The sequence below is a fragment of the Ptychodera flava genome, chromosome 13, assembly GCF_041260155.1.
Source record: "Ptychodera flava strain L36383 chromosome 13, AS_Pfla_20210202, whole genome shotgun sequence".
Taxonomy (NCBI): Eukaryota; Metazoa; Hemichordata; class Enteropneusta; family Ptychoderidae; genus Ptychodera; species Ptychodera flava.
In genome coordinates this window covers 6,645,792-6,662,780 of record NC_091940.1, presented here as the reverse complement: position 1 = coordinate 6,662,780, position 16,989 = coordinate 6,645,792, and the positions used below count along the sequence as shown (strand labels likewise).

Below are 16,989 nucleotides of genomic sequence, written 5' to 3'. Positions count from 1 at the left end.
GTAAATGAAGTGGATGTCTTTATCGTAAAATACTCTGGATAGCAAGTTAGCTGTGATTTCAGATTTCAGATTTTACGAAACAAAGAAGATACCTCGTAGTGAGTGCGTAAATTGACACTATATAAAATGGGAAACAAAATCATAAATCTCGAATGTGTTCATTCTTCCTTATCTTACCACAAGCGGCGCACATCAGTGTACGCCATTCGACCCTACGGTGATACAGGTCTGCACGGCGAGAGTGCTTCACCACCAGCGACATGTCGTCGTTTTCCGAAAGTGCACTGGAAGAAAAGCTGAATGGAATAAGCAATTCGCAACAGAGTATCCAGACCATGTCCCTCTGGCTTATTCACCACAGAAAGCGTGCCGGAGCGATCGTGAAAGTATGGTATCGTGAGCTCCAGAAAGGTGAGATGCAATGCATTTGATTTACAGGTTTTTGTCAGAGGTCTGTCGTTATCACAGCTGTTACGATTTATAGATGCAAACATAGAGAATAGATGTATTTATGCACATTTAACAGTTCGTATTTGTCAGTTCTGACCTGTAAGACAATGCACGTTTTATTAAAGTTACAGAGGTCAATTTCAATCGCCATAGCATCAGCAAATAAAACGTGTCCAACCTGTTTCACGTAAACGCAACGCTGAACAGTAAAGATCTGTGGACCCAGATAATCGATGGAAACTCCAATGTACTGATATTTCTTCAACACCTTAGCAGTGTTCAGTGGCAAGGGTTAGATCGGCATAAGGTGGGGCCGATGCAAAGATTTTCTCAGTACATGCAGTATGAGGTGTATATGTCCTTACTTCAACTTTCTCATTATACTCAAATACATCTTACTGGTCATATTACAAGTCCACAACAATTTTTTCTGTAACAGTGTTCTGTCTACCAACTTGCAAGGTATAATACCTTGCAGATCAGTAGAGGGAATACCATATGTGAGCACGAGTATTGCCACTAAATCTAGATACCTTCTGATATAGTGGTACACATTGATCGTCTGCAATACAGGAACTAGACTCACTGTCTAAATTGAGAAATTGCCAACTCTGTCGGGGTGTTATTATTGTCTAAGCAGTATATAAAGAGAGATCAACCGTGCAAAAGTTGAAACATTGTCTGGAAGGAGGTCATGCATGGCCAAAACAACACAACACATTCACACACAGTTCGCTAACTGTGCAGGACCTATCATTTCCTAGCGTCATTTGTCAGGATTTGCATCAATAATATATGCACCAGCATCTCAGCACACATGCGTAGACAGGGGACTCAGATCAGTGACATATTCCAAGACATCCTTTCCATCAGCCCACACACATTCCTGTATCCGTTGACATTGAGTTGCTTCTATATAAATACAATTTCTAGCCTGTTGTTATAATATGAGACCTTGGTATGACCAAATACAACAGTTTTACTCCAATAAACATGATGTACTACAGTTGTCACAAAAAAGTTTTTTGAACTGTCTGACCCATTTTGAATAGGCTTCATTCTTCAAGTCATAGGGAAAATGTATCTCTCTATCTCAGTCTCCGTTATTTGCACAGAAAGATGGCCACTTCATTGTCCATGTAGTGAGAAACAAAACAGTAAAACTTGGTCATCTGTTTGCAAATTTTCACACTTGAAAAGTAAATGTAATTTGCTGATGAATGTGATTGATTTTGTGATGGAAAAAGTTCACCTTTATTGGCCTGAAAACAGTGCAATTAATGCTTATCTGGATCAACCACATGTATATCTTCAGTGCAATTGTGTGTATTGACCTGTAGGGTACACATAACTTCTAAATGCTGTACCTTCTAGTAAGCTTGTATGAACTGAACAGACACTTCAACTGTGTGTTATTTAGCATATATTTGAATTGTTGCTCTTCTGGATAAAGTCTGGTGACAAAATGTCATATTAAATGTGGCATATTAAAAACAGTTGGAAATTCATGTTACAGAAATTGGTGTACTTTTCTAGCAGAAACATATCAGACAAATGTTGCAATTCAGTACGCTGCACTCTTTAATGTGCTTTCTATTTGAATGTATATAATATTAGGATATGTGATACGGTCATGCGCCATCTTCTGTAGTAACCAGTGGCAACAATTGATTGCTGTGGTATTTGATCACTATGCTTCAGCAATTATGTCTTGGGTAACCAAAAAACGTGGTCTACCATGACAGAATAGACAAAGACGGATCTTCCTCTATCCTTTGTTGTTGTGACGGTCTGTTCTGTTTCTTGTTTTCAAATATCATGGAATTAAACATATTTCATATCATGGCAGAAGGAAAATACTTCTGTTCCAGTAGGTCAACATTTCCACAATTTGCTTGAGATGTACTATATACACAGTTCATCTCTGATCTATTAGTCTTACAACTGAACTGTAAATAAATTTTGTAATTAGTTAATTAACTTAATTAGTTGCTTTGCAATAATATTTTAATGTCTTTCTTAACACCTTTTAACATAATTTATGTTCATGAAATCACAATAATGTTATTGATTTGAATTTTCAGAAGAAATGTTATTTACAAATTGGTTAACTTTGGTAAGGACAAAAATGTAGTTCAGATTAATCTACCAGGAAAAGGAGTGATATTGCTATACATGAAACAGTATAAACTTTGAAGCAAGAAAGCTAGATAATTAGTTTTGAACTGCAAATATCAAGGTAAATTATGTTACGATGCTAGCAGTACTATTCACAGTGCCTTCAATACTGTATTGTTTTAAACTTGTAACTCAATCAGAACTGTTAATCCCTTTCCTGCCAAGTCCATATTTCACCACCAGGTCAAGATGGTTCAAATTAATGAAACACAACATATTCCATATGATGTATTTTAACATAATACTGTACATTTGAAGGCTGTTGAAAACATAATACTGTAAAGTTGATTTTCTTTGGACAAAAGATGCTGTAACATACCAAGCCAAGTGGATGAAAATATGTCATGTTTTGGCTCAATACCGCTTTTTACTGACTTGGCTGATAGGGAAATACAGTTATTATTGTCTGGCAGGAAAAGGGTTAATGATAGTTCAAAAATGAAAGACTCACACTTTTGTTAAACTTTCCTCAAGCAAACTATCAACCATTCTCTTTCAAAATCAAGAATAAGAATTGGGGGATCACCATGGAGATTTCGGTTCTAGAGAAACAAATTATCCAATATTTACTGATATCTGAAAATCATCTCTGTGTTATCTCTTTTGGGAAAAATAAAATTCCCCATTTTCACAAAACTTTGCCCCTGAAAACTTTATTTACCCTATTAGCTTCAAAATGAGCTCCTACAGGTGGTAGGTAAAAAAAAAATTTGTGAACATTTCAGAGTCTGAATGTCTATCCCCAACCTAAAAGAAATTACATTGTACGTACCAGTACATCTATGTGTGTTTTCATTTCAGTATCACAGTATAGCGCTGTTCACGGTTACAGGTGTGTTACTAAATATAGCTGTACGCGCGCGACATCGGACACGCAGCTTGAAATGCGGACAAATTTTATCAATGTTGCATGTGTGGTTGTTTTTGCAGCTTGTACTGTGAGTCGTGAATATGTTTTTTAGTATTCACTGTTACACTAGCAGTCGCCCCCTGAGATGTATTTTCGTCGTTCTTGCATGCGTAATTTTCAAAAGCGTAATCTAAAAATGCGGACAAATATTTATTTTTGCATATTAATGAGAGAACAGTGACGTAAACTCTGAACGGCCCTATTCAGAAACTCACAGCTTACTGTATTTCCAATCCTTGATCATTACATCAATAACACCAAATTTCAGCATAAACATTTGACAGTGGGACATCAATACCTTGCTTCATCACGTGTATTAGGTATAACAAGGCATTATTCAGTATGTGAGCTTATGCAAACATCTGCATTAATGTGTCTCTTTATCCAAAGAAAGACATTTGTGGTGAAATCTACCAATTGAGGTCACGTGCATGAAAAATGGTCACCAATTGAATGTGGGAATTTTTGCAAAATAACCTGATAACTCATGGACTGTAGAACAGAATGTCACTGTCTATGGACAAATATGCAAATAAATTTTCAGTACTTCATACCATGATATACTGCCAATGGCCCTGTGTGGACATGCTACAACTTTGAAATGAATGAAAGTAGTTCTTTACTGATGTATAAACTGAAGATCGCTTTCATCTTGCAGTTGCATATTTACATTGCCCTCAACTGACAGTTCATACAATGGAGGATATAGTGCAGCAACCTGTCTAGACTTATTTAATCATATGCAAATGAAGAGTCAGCAATTAATACTTTGCTTGCGAGCAAATCATCCTTTGTTTCTAATAATGAAAAGAGGCTGATGCTTGTACGAAGTCTTTGTCATTATTGTGCGACGATGACGACAGCACTCCCAGTACAATAAATACGCACTGTGGCCACCAACACGTCAATCATGTTGATGCTAGTGATTGTTGACATGTCGTCAACTACAAGGTGTAAAAGTGTCATTCAATATTTAGTGCATACTTCTCATTTCATATCACTGTTCTTGAAAGTCAAATTCAGTTTTGTGGATTGAAACTGAGTAACTTCCAGTGTTGACCCAATATTACCTCTAACAAAACCTGGAAAGTCAATTATGATAACTGATTTCTCAGGTGAGCTTCTTGTCACTCGTGTTAACAAAACACAATATGGTGTAATTCACTAAAACTCTATGAATAGTTTGCTATGGTAATTGTTACCAAAAAGTTATACATCAAAATGTTCTTTGTGCTCTGCAGGTTTCATAAGACCATATCCTATCCACAATGTGCAACCATTAACATGAAAACAGATTTTACGAGTGTCACATTTACCCATTATACAGAATAGAAGCCACTACATAGTGTTAACTCTACTTGACATGCCAGAATGAAAAATGCCTATAAATGAAACGACCTTTTAAATCTGTAAATACCAACGTTGTCATTTATCAAGTGCTCCGTCTGAAATCTGAAAACTTCTGTTGGATGCTGTATAAACTACAGACAGATAGCATGGGTAGTACGGTAATTGTTGTTGCTGTTCTCAAGTATCTTCTGCTTGCGCTACAGCAATGTTCAAAGCAATGTCCATTTTGAAGCTAACTAAAATAGAAGTTTTTGGAAGTTTATGCCCTCTTAGATCTAAATCCTTAATGCAACACTTTACTTGACATGTTTCATTGATGTGGCCATTATTGGTATTTTGTTGCAAATTTGTGAAATTCCAACTCCTACAAGAAAAGACCATATACTCTTCAAGCATTGCACATGGACATCAACCCAGGCTATAGTAATATTAGGCAAGACAGTAATTTATGTGACAATCTTTCTGACATTGTGTATCCTATGTTCTTTCAGTAAAACCAAGTAAGAAGCTAACGTTCATGTATCTATGCAATGATGTGATACAGAATAGCAAACGGAAAGGTCCTGAATTCAGTACAGAATTTGCCAGTGTCCTAGAGAATGCTTTTAAACATGTCGCACGGTAAGTACTGGTAGATAAGTCACCATACTATCTAATGTTCAGTTCATCTATGAGGAAACATATTTTTCTGAAGTGTGAACACCAATCAGACTAGTCTTCCAATGATCGTTTGATAAATTATACAACAATGGTGCATGTTAGTGCATTTATGCATGTGCCGATTTTTTACAATGTAGATGGTGCATGAATCCTAACCAGTTTACTGACTTAAACAATTTATGTCTGCTTGGATGGTTTGTGAATGCATATTATGCCTCCACTCTCCATCTCATTTATCACATGTTGACCTGGTGTAGCAACCATCTGTATGTAATGTGTGAATATCTTTGCATAACTCAGATCATGTCCTGCAGTGTAATTTCCTAGTACAGTAATCAGGTTCATGTCCATCGTCTGTCTTCAGTGACTAAATTTAAGATCATTCATCCTCTACAACAGGAACATTGTAACAACTTACAAGTTTTTTCTCTGATGAAAATAAGCTTAGAGCTACAGTTGCAGTGTAGAGAGTATGAGGATCAAGATTTGTCATCAGGATGATGCATCCTCTCCAAATAGTTTTCATTCTCTTTCAAACTGATATGAAAATCTGCGAGATAGTGCTTCAGAAAGTTAAGTGTTATTCGTTTCATTATTTCAGAGGTGCTGATGAGGCAACCAAGAGGTCACTTGATAGGATATTGAATATTTGGCAAGAGAGAATGGTTTACGATGCAGACTTTGTTGATCGCATGAAGGAAGCTCTCGGTAAGTGTATTTATATTTGACAAGAGCAGGATATTTACCAACAAGAATGGCATTTCACATGACAGAGTTGCTTTTGACATATTGTATTCCACAAATGTGAAATGTCTGATATCACGACAACAGTTTGTCTTGATAAGCGTAGTATGATGGCAAGGAATTATTACTCAGCTTGTTCCCTAATATTTTTTTTGGCAAGACTAAACAAAACTGTGTCCACATAGAATAATGTTGCAAATTGACATAATCTTAGGGGGCCCAGTTTCTGAAAACTGTGGAGACTTTTCTAAGAAAACTTTATGATTTCACATTATATTGTAGCTTTGTTAATACCAGGGAATTTTGTGGGCCCCCCATTGTTATTAATAATATATCTGATTATCCCTGGCATTGCCAAAACTATAAAATAATAGTAAAAATGTATCCCTCCTGGCTCATAGTGGACGAAAGCAAACTTTTCACTCCATAATGTACTCTGTCTCTTACATTATATAGTGCACAGTTTGCTTTTGATCAGTATGAGTCAGGAAGGGGTAGATTATTGCTTAAACAATGAGATGACCAGGTGATATTCAGATCCACTGATTTATTTGAGAAAATTCAGTAATGATAATGATATCGCCTTGTGATTTTTCACTCTGTTCTGTGTTCTGATCATTATTTTCAATAATGACTATTTCTTTCATGAAAGTCCACAAAAAAATCTCAACATTCAGAGGCTATGCCTATTGTGACTTTACACAATAATGGTCCAAACATTATGACTGGTTATCAGAGGTTTAACTTAGATATCAATTTATTTAAATAGGTCACTATTTCCTCAAGTGCTGTTGAAGTGTATGTATTGATTATTCTTTTATTTCAAATAATGTTGTCAGGACACAGTCATACTCCTAAAAAGAGGAAAATTGAGATTCCTGTTGTGGAGTATGTGGAGGAAGAAGAAGAAGGATCTGAATCGCCAAGGGAACCACCAGATGTGAGTTTTTGCTTCAAATTATTAGTTTTCAAAATCATGGGTACCGACATTTCAGAAGAGTCACATCCATGAACATTCATGAAATACTGCAGGCCAAGTTTCTAGTTTCAGCAAGTAACCACTCTACTAAGGTTCATCTCCAAGTTCAAGTCAAGCAAATATGTCCAAAAAATGTGGAAAATGTTAGATTTCAGCATTACCCAAATTTAGGCTGGCAGACATAGTGTACAAAGATGCTTTCCCTTTCAAAAATTTTAAAGATTTTAAAGATACAATTTTTAGTTTCACGTCTAAGCTGAGGAAGAGTACTGGGTTTTTGAATTTGTCATATGTGAAATTCTGCCTGCAGTGTTACTGTATGAAACATGCCAACAACCTTGACTTTTAAAAGTATGTTTGATCTCTGACCTTGTGTGCATTTTTTTTGCCCTCGCAGCCAGAAGAGCTGGTAAAAGCATTACAGGAATTAGAACAATCTGCTTCAAGTGATGCAGCTGTCAGAGAAAAAATTGCCAGTTTACCACAAGAAGTACAAGATGTTACACTTTTAGACAAAATTACAAGTGAGTGGTATACAGTTTAATGTTATAGACAATATTAATCCTTATTATGCCAAACCAATCTCTTCCAAACCTGCCAAGTCAGTAAACAGTGGTATTGGGACAAACCCAGTGAGTTTATTCACCTACTTTGCATGATGTGTTATGATAGGTTCAGTCAGTAAAAAGTATGTTTACAGTTCCTATATGTTCAGAAGCCTTCACTTGTGCATGTCTTTTTTAAAAGGCAACATATAGCACAGATTATACCTTACTGATTCTGACCAGCTTGGGTTTATGAAAAGGTTTTCATATCACTTGACATTTCTGACCCAGCCAATTGTCTGTTATGAAATCATATTCTGCAAAGTGTGGTGTATGTATTTTATACATCATTTTATTTGCACAAATATTGACTTAGCATATCAGCAAATGAATCTTAACAGCTAAAAGACAAACCGTTCCGACTTATTTCTAACCAGCAGACTATCACATCGCTCAATCACCACTGTGCAAAAATATTAATATTGTACTTCTTTCTGTTTCCTTTTTGTAATTTTTTGTTTGATGAGCAATAGATCATTTCTGATTTGTCCTGTCCAAGTGCTATGTGTGTATATTAGATTGATTATCTGCAAAGCTTATAAACGTTATCACCAGTGTCCACGCACACTCCCTGAAATCAATCAGAGATTGCTGTCCCCTGTTGATCATCTGTTTGTTGATGTCAATATGATTTATTAGACATGGTGAGAAAATTTACTCTGGAAGTAGTAAATCCTCATAGTGTTACACAGTATGATTTATATCAACCTGTTAGTGAGTAAACTAGTGACAATGGCTTATACTAATGTATTGCAAATTCTGAATCTGGAAGCTAGACACATGTACACTGTGGCATAACTCCAAAAATGTACAGAATATATTCCTGATCAATCTAACAAAGCTATCCTCTGAATGTGACTTCTCTTTGCTGTCTTTCATCTTCAGACAAGGAGTCGGCCGAGAGGTTGTCAAGAATGGTGGACGATGCATGCGTACTATTAGCAGAGTACAATGGCAGACTAGCAGCTGAACTTGAAGACAGAAAACACGTCTCAAGAATGTTAGCAGATTTTATAGCGGGTCAAAAAGAGAAACTGGCTGCTTCTGAAGCAAAACTCGAAGTATGTGTACCATGTAAAAATAAACTTTCTTTTCCCAAGTTGTATTTTGTTGCAAATAATGTTTCATTGTAGTAGTATTGATATTTTATAAAAATTTCAAATTGATGTTGGTTCGTATTAAAGCTTTTTCATTGTGAAGGTATGCAGGAAAGATTCACATCAAAATTTTTCTACAGACTTACAAAAATTTGATATTTGCTCCATTGACATGTATGAATATACTGTAAAGGTTTGATATTCATTATATCTCAGAAGTCATGTATGTTTCCAAACTACAGATCAAAATTTTGTTTCCTGAGATAATTCAACCTTAACTGAATATACCAGAAAGTTTTGCAATGAAAGACTGAAAAATATTGTTAATGGATGGAGAGAGAGAGAGAGAGAGAGAGAGAGAGAGAGAGAGAGCGAGCGAGCGTGCGCTTTGGCAGCAGGGTTTTAATAATTTTCACATCTTTTTCTATTCCGTTCCAGGAGTATAAACAAAAACTTGCCAAGGTAACTCAAGTTCGGCGGGAATTGAAATCACATCTTCAGAATTTACCTGATTTGACATTATTACCTGATGTTACAGGTGGTCTAGCCCCTCTCCCTTCAGCTGGTGATCTCTTCCAATGATGATAGACTGACTTTCCCCTTTTACTGAGCTTTTTTCCAGTCTTCTTTGATAGGAACAGTCCATTCACAAGTAATAGGGGTGATCATGTTAGAATCTTTCGAGGGATAGGGTTTGCTCACCATATGATGTGCCTCAATTTATGTGACAATAGAAATTATTCTTGCAATAATTTGTGGAAAGGACCTCCCTGGATGAAAGCTCTACACGAAGTCTACAAGTGAGATGTTGCCGTGAAAATTTGTGGTTAGAAACCAATAAAGTGATTACCACAGATGCATATCTTATGAAGATTTCAAGATGTGCTGTTTTTACCTGCATATCAGTGACAATTACTGTACGATGGATACTTCAGCATTCTGAGTAATTTGGATAGGAGTCATACCAATCAACTCTGCACGTGAGTGATGATCCTGGATCCTTGGAATCTATCAGTGAAAACTGGGATGTTGTAGTGGCAAGGTTGTACTCACGGATGAATTCTTAATGTATTGAAATATTAAACCAATCATTGGAAGGATTATATACTACCCAAGGAGAATTCATCACATGTATACTGTATGCTGATTGGTTCATACTGCTCTTCTAAATGATCTTCACAACATTGACCCATATGAAAGCATGGACTGCACTACCAGTACATCCTCTTTGCAATATAACTACTGGCAATGTGCAATGGCTCGGAAGGTCACATCTGATTGTGGATTGTCATTTGCTACAGCTACTTATGTAGTTTGAAACCAGAGTTATTCTATACCTGAGTGGCTGTTTGGAAATAATACATTGGGAACAATGAGTTTCATCCAACCAATTGGCTGAAATCTTCCGAGACACTGCACATTAGCCCAAAGTATACTGAAACAATGGTGATTCTCTTTGTCATCTGTTTGATATTTCCACTCGCTTGAAAATGAAGTAATGTAACATCCATTTCACTGCAGAGTCATTATTTGACAGCATTATTGTTTAACAAGCATTGCAGCCAACACCGGAGACATTTATTTCATGTCTTGTTGATGCATATAAAACCCTTGATACATTGTTACACTATCTGTGGAAAATGTAGTGTTGCTTCCGTTGTGTGATTTATCTGTTGAAAACATTTCTGTTTGTAGTGTTTCACCCCATTTTTTTTCAATGGCATAGCTGAACTCAATCAAGCAGGAGGCAAAGGGAGGTTGAAATTCTTGAAACCTGAATTGAAGAAAACTGTTTTTATGTATTTGTTTTCTCTTGAGACAGTGCTTCATGCAAAACATGTATTTGAGTTGCAAAACTTTGCCAGTTTACATAGTAGAGTTGAAAGGTTAAGCCAAGATGCAGTGTTTCAGTAATAATGCTTAAAATTAGATTGCAGAACAAACTATTGTCTCATGAGGTTGCATAGACCATGGACATACTAATGTGGTACATCCATGCATAGACCATGGACGTACTAATGTGGTACATCCATGCATAGACCATGGACGTACTTCTGTGGTACATCCATGCATAGACCATGGACGTACTTCTGTGGTATATCCAAGCATAGACCATGGACGTACTTCTGTGGTATATCCATGCATAGACCATGGACGTACTTCTGTGGTATATCCATGCATAGACCATGGACGTACTTCTGTGGTACATCCATGCATAGACCATGGACGTACTTCTGTGGTATATCCATGCATAGACCATGGACGTACTTCTGTGGTACATCCATGCATAGACCATGGACGTACTTCTGTAGTACGTCCATGCATAGACCATGGACGTACTTCTGTGGTACATCCATGCATAGACCATGGACATACTTCTGTGGTACATCCATGCATAGACCATGGACGTACTTCTGTGGTATATCCATGCATAGACCATGGACGTACTTCTGTGGTATATCCATGCATAGACCATGGACGTACTTCTGTGGTATATCCATGCATAGACCATGGACGTACTTCTGTGGTATATCCATGCATAGACCATGGACGTACTTCTGTGGTACGTCCATGCATAGACCATGGACGTACTTCTGTGGTACGTCCATGCATAGACCATGGACATACTAATGTGGTACATCCATGCATAGACCATGGACATACTAATGTGGTACATCCATGCATAGACCATGGACGTACTTCTGTGGTACATCCATGCATAGACCATGGACATATTAATGTGGTACATCCATGCATAGACTCATAAACAGTACCGTGCTAAAGACCTGGTGATTACATCAAGTCTCAGCTTTGAACAGACATTTATGTTGATATAGGCAGTCTCATTTTAATGAGTTTGTAAATGTGAAGCTGAGAAATGGAATGCATTATCTGAAAATGGCAAACTGGATCATAAAAGTTACTTTCTGAAACCCCCTGTTGCTGCTACAATTTTCCCACCTAGTAGTTGTACTGATAAATTGGGTGCGGTTGAAGTTTTTCCCAGCAACTTATCAAAACTGGGTAAATTTGAGGTAGTATTGTTTAGAAAATATTTTCTTTAGATATTTGCTTTTACAGTTAAACGTTTTTACGTTTTCATGAACATTGATTTACTTTAACCAACAATATAAAAAAGAAAACATAGAGACAGTATCAAAATTCAAATTTTTGTGTGGTGGTACGTGTGATGATTTGACTGTTAAACAAACTGCAGTGAGACTGTGATTTGATTCGAAGACTAATACAATGTTATTGTGACATGGAAAACAAAATGAAAGTTAGTGAGGTCTCTTTTTGTGATCTTGGTATTGATCACAATTGTTCTCTTTTGCATCAACTTAAAAAGAGCTTGAAAACAGAACATTTTTCTAAAAAATCAATGTTTAAAACGATATTATTACCATTAGATTCTCATCTGGTTGATGTTTATTTCAGGGAAATTTTTACCGGCACCAACATGTCAATAGTTCTACTCCAGAATAAAAAGATGCACAGTGTTACTGCAGACTCAGTCTGCCCAAGAGATCACATGATGCCGGTACAAACAAACCTGTCTGGAAATACATGAATTTCTTTCTGTTTGTATTAGTGCATGTGGTTTTGTTTGTACAGTGGTTAGTTTGAACTCTTGGTTTAACCTATTAGTTGCGCAGGCTTCCAGTGTTCCATGTATAAGTGGTGGACTGGCTTGTTAAAGGGAGGCTGTCGTCGGAAGTCTGTTCAAAGGTTGCTAGGGACCCCTACAGCTGATGTTCACTCTATATCTAGGGTGCGTTGGCGATTTATGAAAGTTGAAACATGTTGTTAATGAATATCGTAAAATTTGAATGTTGCAACTATGTTGAAGTGATGCATCTAGATATCATGCATGAAATACATTGTTTGTACACAAGAAAGTCACACATGCGCAGTTCCGTCGACACCCTCCGTTTAATGCAATGCGCATGGATTTCTTGTCAGTGTATGTGTCAATAGAGATGAGAAAGTATTGTAAATAAGATAGTGTAGTCTGCACACTTATCACCATGTGAGAGCCATATTTGCTGAAGTGCCACTTTGTTACAGATGTGCATATTGCTGACTTGATTGCCATCCAGGTATGCCTTGTAGATGTGAAAGTTTTAAATTTCTGGCTCAAAACATCGATATTTGCATGGTTTATGTGGAACGCTGGTGTTGAGACAGAGCAGGCTATATGACAAATGTAAAATTGTCTAACTTTGGTTTCTCATGAACAATTTAATTTCATTTGTAAAACTGGAAAAAAATTGAAAGTTTTTTTTAGCAGTACACAAGGAGAGCAATGACAGAAAGGGTTTTGAGTAGAAGACATTCAGAAACATAGTAAAAGTTTTATAAAGTAACTAAACAATTGTTGAAAAGCAATGATGTAGCACAGACATAACTGGACTGTTTTGAAATAGAAAATTATGTAAACTGCAACAAAATTCACATTGGAGAAAAGCACAATTATGATAGAAGAATTTTACAGTGCTTTAAATACCATAGTCATTGTACTTAGTATTCATCAAATTTAAGATGAATATATTTGTCTGGGTTGGTGTTATTTTTATTGTCATGGTTCAGAGTAGTTTTGTCCAGAACTATTTCAAGAATAATCTATGGTTTACAGCATTTTGTCTTATTGTTTTCTAGGGGTGCCTTAGTCAACAGTACTAGTTGTATTTTATTTTTATTTTCCAAAACCATTGTACATATCTTCATTTTATTGCATTGTAATTCTTACTTTTCCAACAGTTAACTCAATATGGTGCTGGAGCTATACACTGGTGATGTATGTACGTCTACAAATTAGCAAAATACGTTTTTTGCCGCAGAGGGCGCCACACCAATTTCAGGGAGAAAAGCAATGTTTCAGTATTGCTGAACAGTTCTCCCCACAGGCGCACGACGTCTTTTAAAATCACTTGTCTGTAATTTTAATGTTGAAACATGCATTTTATTAAATCTTTGCGGACGGAAATCATGCGGGCAGCTATTGAGACAATCAGTGAACAGTGCGCCGTGCACGGCTGTGGCCGCTGAGCTCTACTGTTAACGTTACTAACTTTGTACAAATGGCGAATTTTAAAATCACTTGTCTACAATTTTAATGTTGAAACATGCATTTTATTGATAACTGTGTGAATGGAAATCATGCAGGCAGCTTTTGAGACATACAGTGAACAGCGCCCAGAACACGGCTGTGGCCGCTCGGCTGTCTTGTACACATTACTCTAAGGTACGAAAGTATTTGGAAAATAATTTTTAAATTAGACAAAATTAACGGTTATTTGCCACCCTCGAGATTAAAACTTCAACTTAATCAAGGGAATACTTACAAAAATCGATCGATCGGCTTCCTAACTTGTAAAGTCAACATCGGCCCTATGTACGGCTGATAATTAGCGCAATGTTTTTTTTCGGACAAGTCCCGTGCCAGCGCCATTTTCAAAGTGTGCAGCTTGAAGTTGACGCATGCACATACTTTCCTTTTAAACCAATACGTCATTGTTATTCGTACTGAGGAACAGCCTTCAAAATGGCAGTGTCACGGGAGTTGTCCGGAAGTAAAATTTAGCGACTTACCAGCAATTATATGGCCCGGTGCAGTTTTTGTGTTTCAAGAACCCAGTCGATCGATTTAGTACCACGAATGCGACAACACAGAGAAGTTTGAATCCCCAGGGTTGCCAACAACATTTTATTTTAAGGATTTTATTTAAATTATTTTCCAAATACTTTCATACCTTTAGAGTAATGCGTGTACAAGACAGCCGAGCGGCCACAGCCGTGTTCTGGGCGCTGCTCACAGCATGTCTCAAAAGCTGTCCGCATGATTTACGTTTGCATAGTTATTGATAAAATGCATGTTTCACCATTCAATTACAGACAAGTGGTTTTAAAATTCGCCGAGTGCATAAGTAACAGCAGAGCTAAACGGCCACAGCCGTGCACTGCACTGATGGGCACTGTTCACTGCATGCCTCAAAATCTGGCCGCACGATTTCCGTTTGCACATTTGTTGCATGTTTCAACATTAAAAATTCAGATAATTGATTTTAAAAATTCGTCGTGGACCTATGGTTCTCCCTTGCAAGTTTCATCAGACAATATTGTTTCAAACAGCTTTGTGAATAAACATGCAAATACACAATGTCCATAACAATAGTCAAAGCTTAATTGGTGGTAGTCTGTTCAATGAACAAACTTTTGTTCCAAATTTTATTCCATCTTTGCAATCTCTGTGAACTGTTTATGCAATATGTAGCAAGCTACTTCTGGTGTAAAAACATTTCCAATTTGCCAGTCATATCAACATCAAGTTTTAGAACATTACTTTGAAGTACAAAATTTTATCGAAAACAAGCGGTGGAATTTTCTGAGGTACTAAATGGCTTTGTGAATATTTATGTTCTGTTTATGTAAATAAATTTATTTCACGATTACTGACTGAATGGAAACATTAAATATCAACAATGCTCACACAGTGTTTGTCTTATGTCTTCCTTAAATACACAATAAGACTAAAACATAATTGTTGAATCACTTTTTCCCTATCTGTATTGAATGTGATCGTTGACATTTTCTTTTTGGGTCATTTTCCCCCGCTCACTTCAAAAATCCTGATTTCATTGGTAGAGAGTTATTCTACAGTGTCTGAGTAGGTTATGATTTTGCAGGTTCTTTTCTATGCAGGAAGAATGCATGTTGCACCTAAGGGATTAAAGTTTGTCACCCACTCATATTTTCACAATACTTTTCTGATTACTGCTAGGCAAATCTTGAAGCCTCCAGAGCAAATAAAGGTTTCACTGTCTTGTTTGAAACCTTGACATTTTCCCCCATAAAATGCCAGTTATAGAGGCCATCTTGAATTTCCAAATATTGGTAAAATTTAAGTAATTTTTATCCCTAATCGAAAACTTTGCTTGAAGTAGAATAGTTTACAGTTTCCTTGCGGAATTTTAGTTTGAGCAAAATTTGAAACTTTTTGTTTTGCTAATGCTCCAAAAGTTTTTTGTTTAGTCCAGAAACAGCAACAATAGAACAATTAATACCTTTCCCAAGTTTTCAATAATTAAAAAAATGACATGGCAAGCTTGTCACAGGACAATGTAGTGTTTCTAAAAAATACTCTGTTAGTGAAAAACGTTATTCAACAAGAGAAATTTAAACTTGTCTTTTGAAGAATCTTAAAATACTCCTAGGCCACATGGCACACATTTGTATAGTGACCACAAGGCAGCGCCCCCAGCAACAGAAGGGTCAAACAATGAAGAAACAAATATTGTGAGAAAGGGAACCAAAATTGCCTGCCCAGTTTCAGATATTCAAGTCAAAACAATGTCCAAACTACACAGTTTTGACTTCAGAATGGAGGCTACATCTTTGCAATAAACAAGTGGTGATTTTGTATTGGCAGGATCAAAAACCTGATCCTTTACCATTTTCTCTATGTGAACTCAGTATGAGAAAGCAGCATGCAGTAATATTTCAAAATATATTGGTACGGTGTCATATTTTAGAAAGAGAAAAATGACAAGATGTTTTCCATTCTCATTCATGCAACTGTTTTCCTTCTTGCCACCGGTTTCACAATAAAAGGTGGTTTTTCATGAGTAAAATGATAGTTAACAAAAGGCAGTTTTTTTGCCAAAAATAGCTGTGCTATTATTATTTATACAACAGTAAAAGAAAAGGTCCTCTCAGACACTGTGCACAACAGATTTGGCTACAATTTATAAAACTAGATTGCCAAGGCTTCTCAGGACATGTAGTTGGAATCAAGCAAAAAAGCCAACTTTTCTTCCTATCCATTCTTTATGTAAAGGCTTGATTGTACTTTGTTAATACTACTGGTATAGTTTCCTTCATGAAGTTTCTGAACCTGTCATTAAAACATTAAACAGGTAACAGGGAAAATCAAAGTTCATATTCAATACCTTGGACGCTAGATCAAGGACAACTATGCTATTTAAGGATGGTTTCAGGAAACTGAAATAATGTATT

At 36.5% G+C, this 16,989-nt stretch overlaps 1 protein-coding gene across 1 annotated transcript; it reads left to right on the top strand.

The window, feature by feature from the left end:
• The first annotated feature begins 55 nt into the window (after nucleotides 1-55).
• LOC139147252 (regulation of nuclear pre-mRNA domain-containing protein 1B-like) lies at nucleotides 56-15,464 on the top strand. Its single transcript, XM_070718279.1, has 7 exons — nucleotides 56-411; nucleotides 5,380-5,509; nucleotides 6,150-6,256; nucleotides 7,132-7,232; nucleotides 7,669-7,795; nucleotides 8,762-8,937; nucleotides 9,412-15,464. The coding sequence occupies exons 1-7, from the start codon at nucleotides 261-263 to the stop codon at nucleotides 9,553-9,555; spliced, it is 936 nt and encodes a 311-aa protein (XP_070574380.1). The 5' UTR covers nucleotides 56-260; the 3' UTR covers nucleotides 9,556-15,464.
• The last annotated feature ends 1,525 nt before the right edge of the window (nucleotides 15,465-16,989 follow it).

What these genes read in the sequence shown, in the direction of transcription:
- LOC139147252 (XM_070718279.1), top strand. Translation starts at nt 261, where the DNA reads ATGTCGTCGTTTTCCGAAAGTGCACTGGAAGAAAAGCTGAATGGAATA. An exon ending in GCTTTTAAACATGTCGCACG is followed by an intron (nt 5,510 to 6,149) that starts GTAAGTACTGGT and finishes TCATTATTTCAG; the next exon opens with AGGTGCTGATGAGGCAACCA. An exon ending in ACTTTTAGACAAAATTACAA is followed by an intron (nt 7,796 to 8,761) that starts GTGAGTGGTATA and finishes TTTCATCTTCAG; the next exon opens with ACAAGGAGTCGGCCGAGAGG.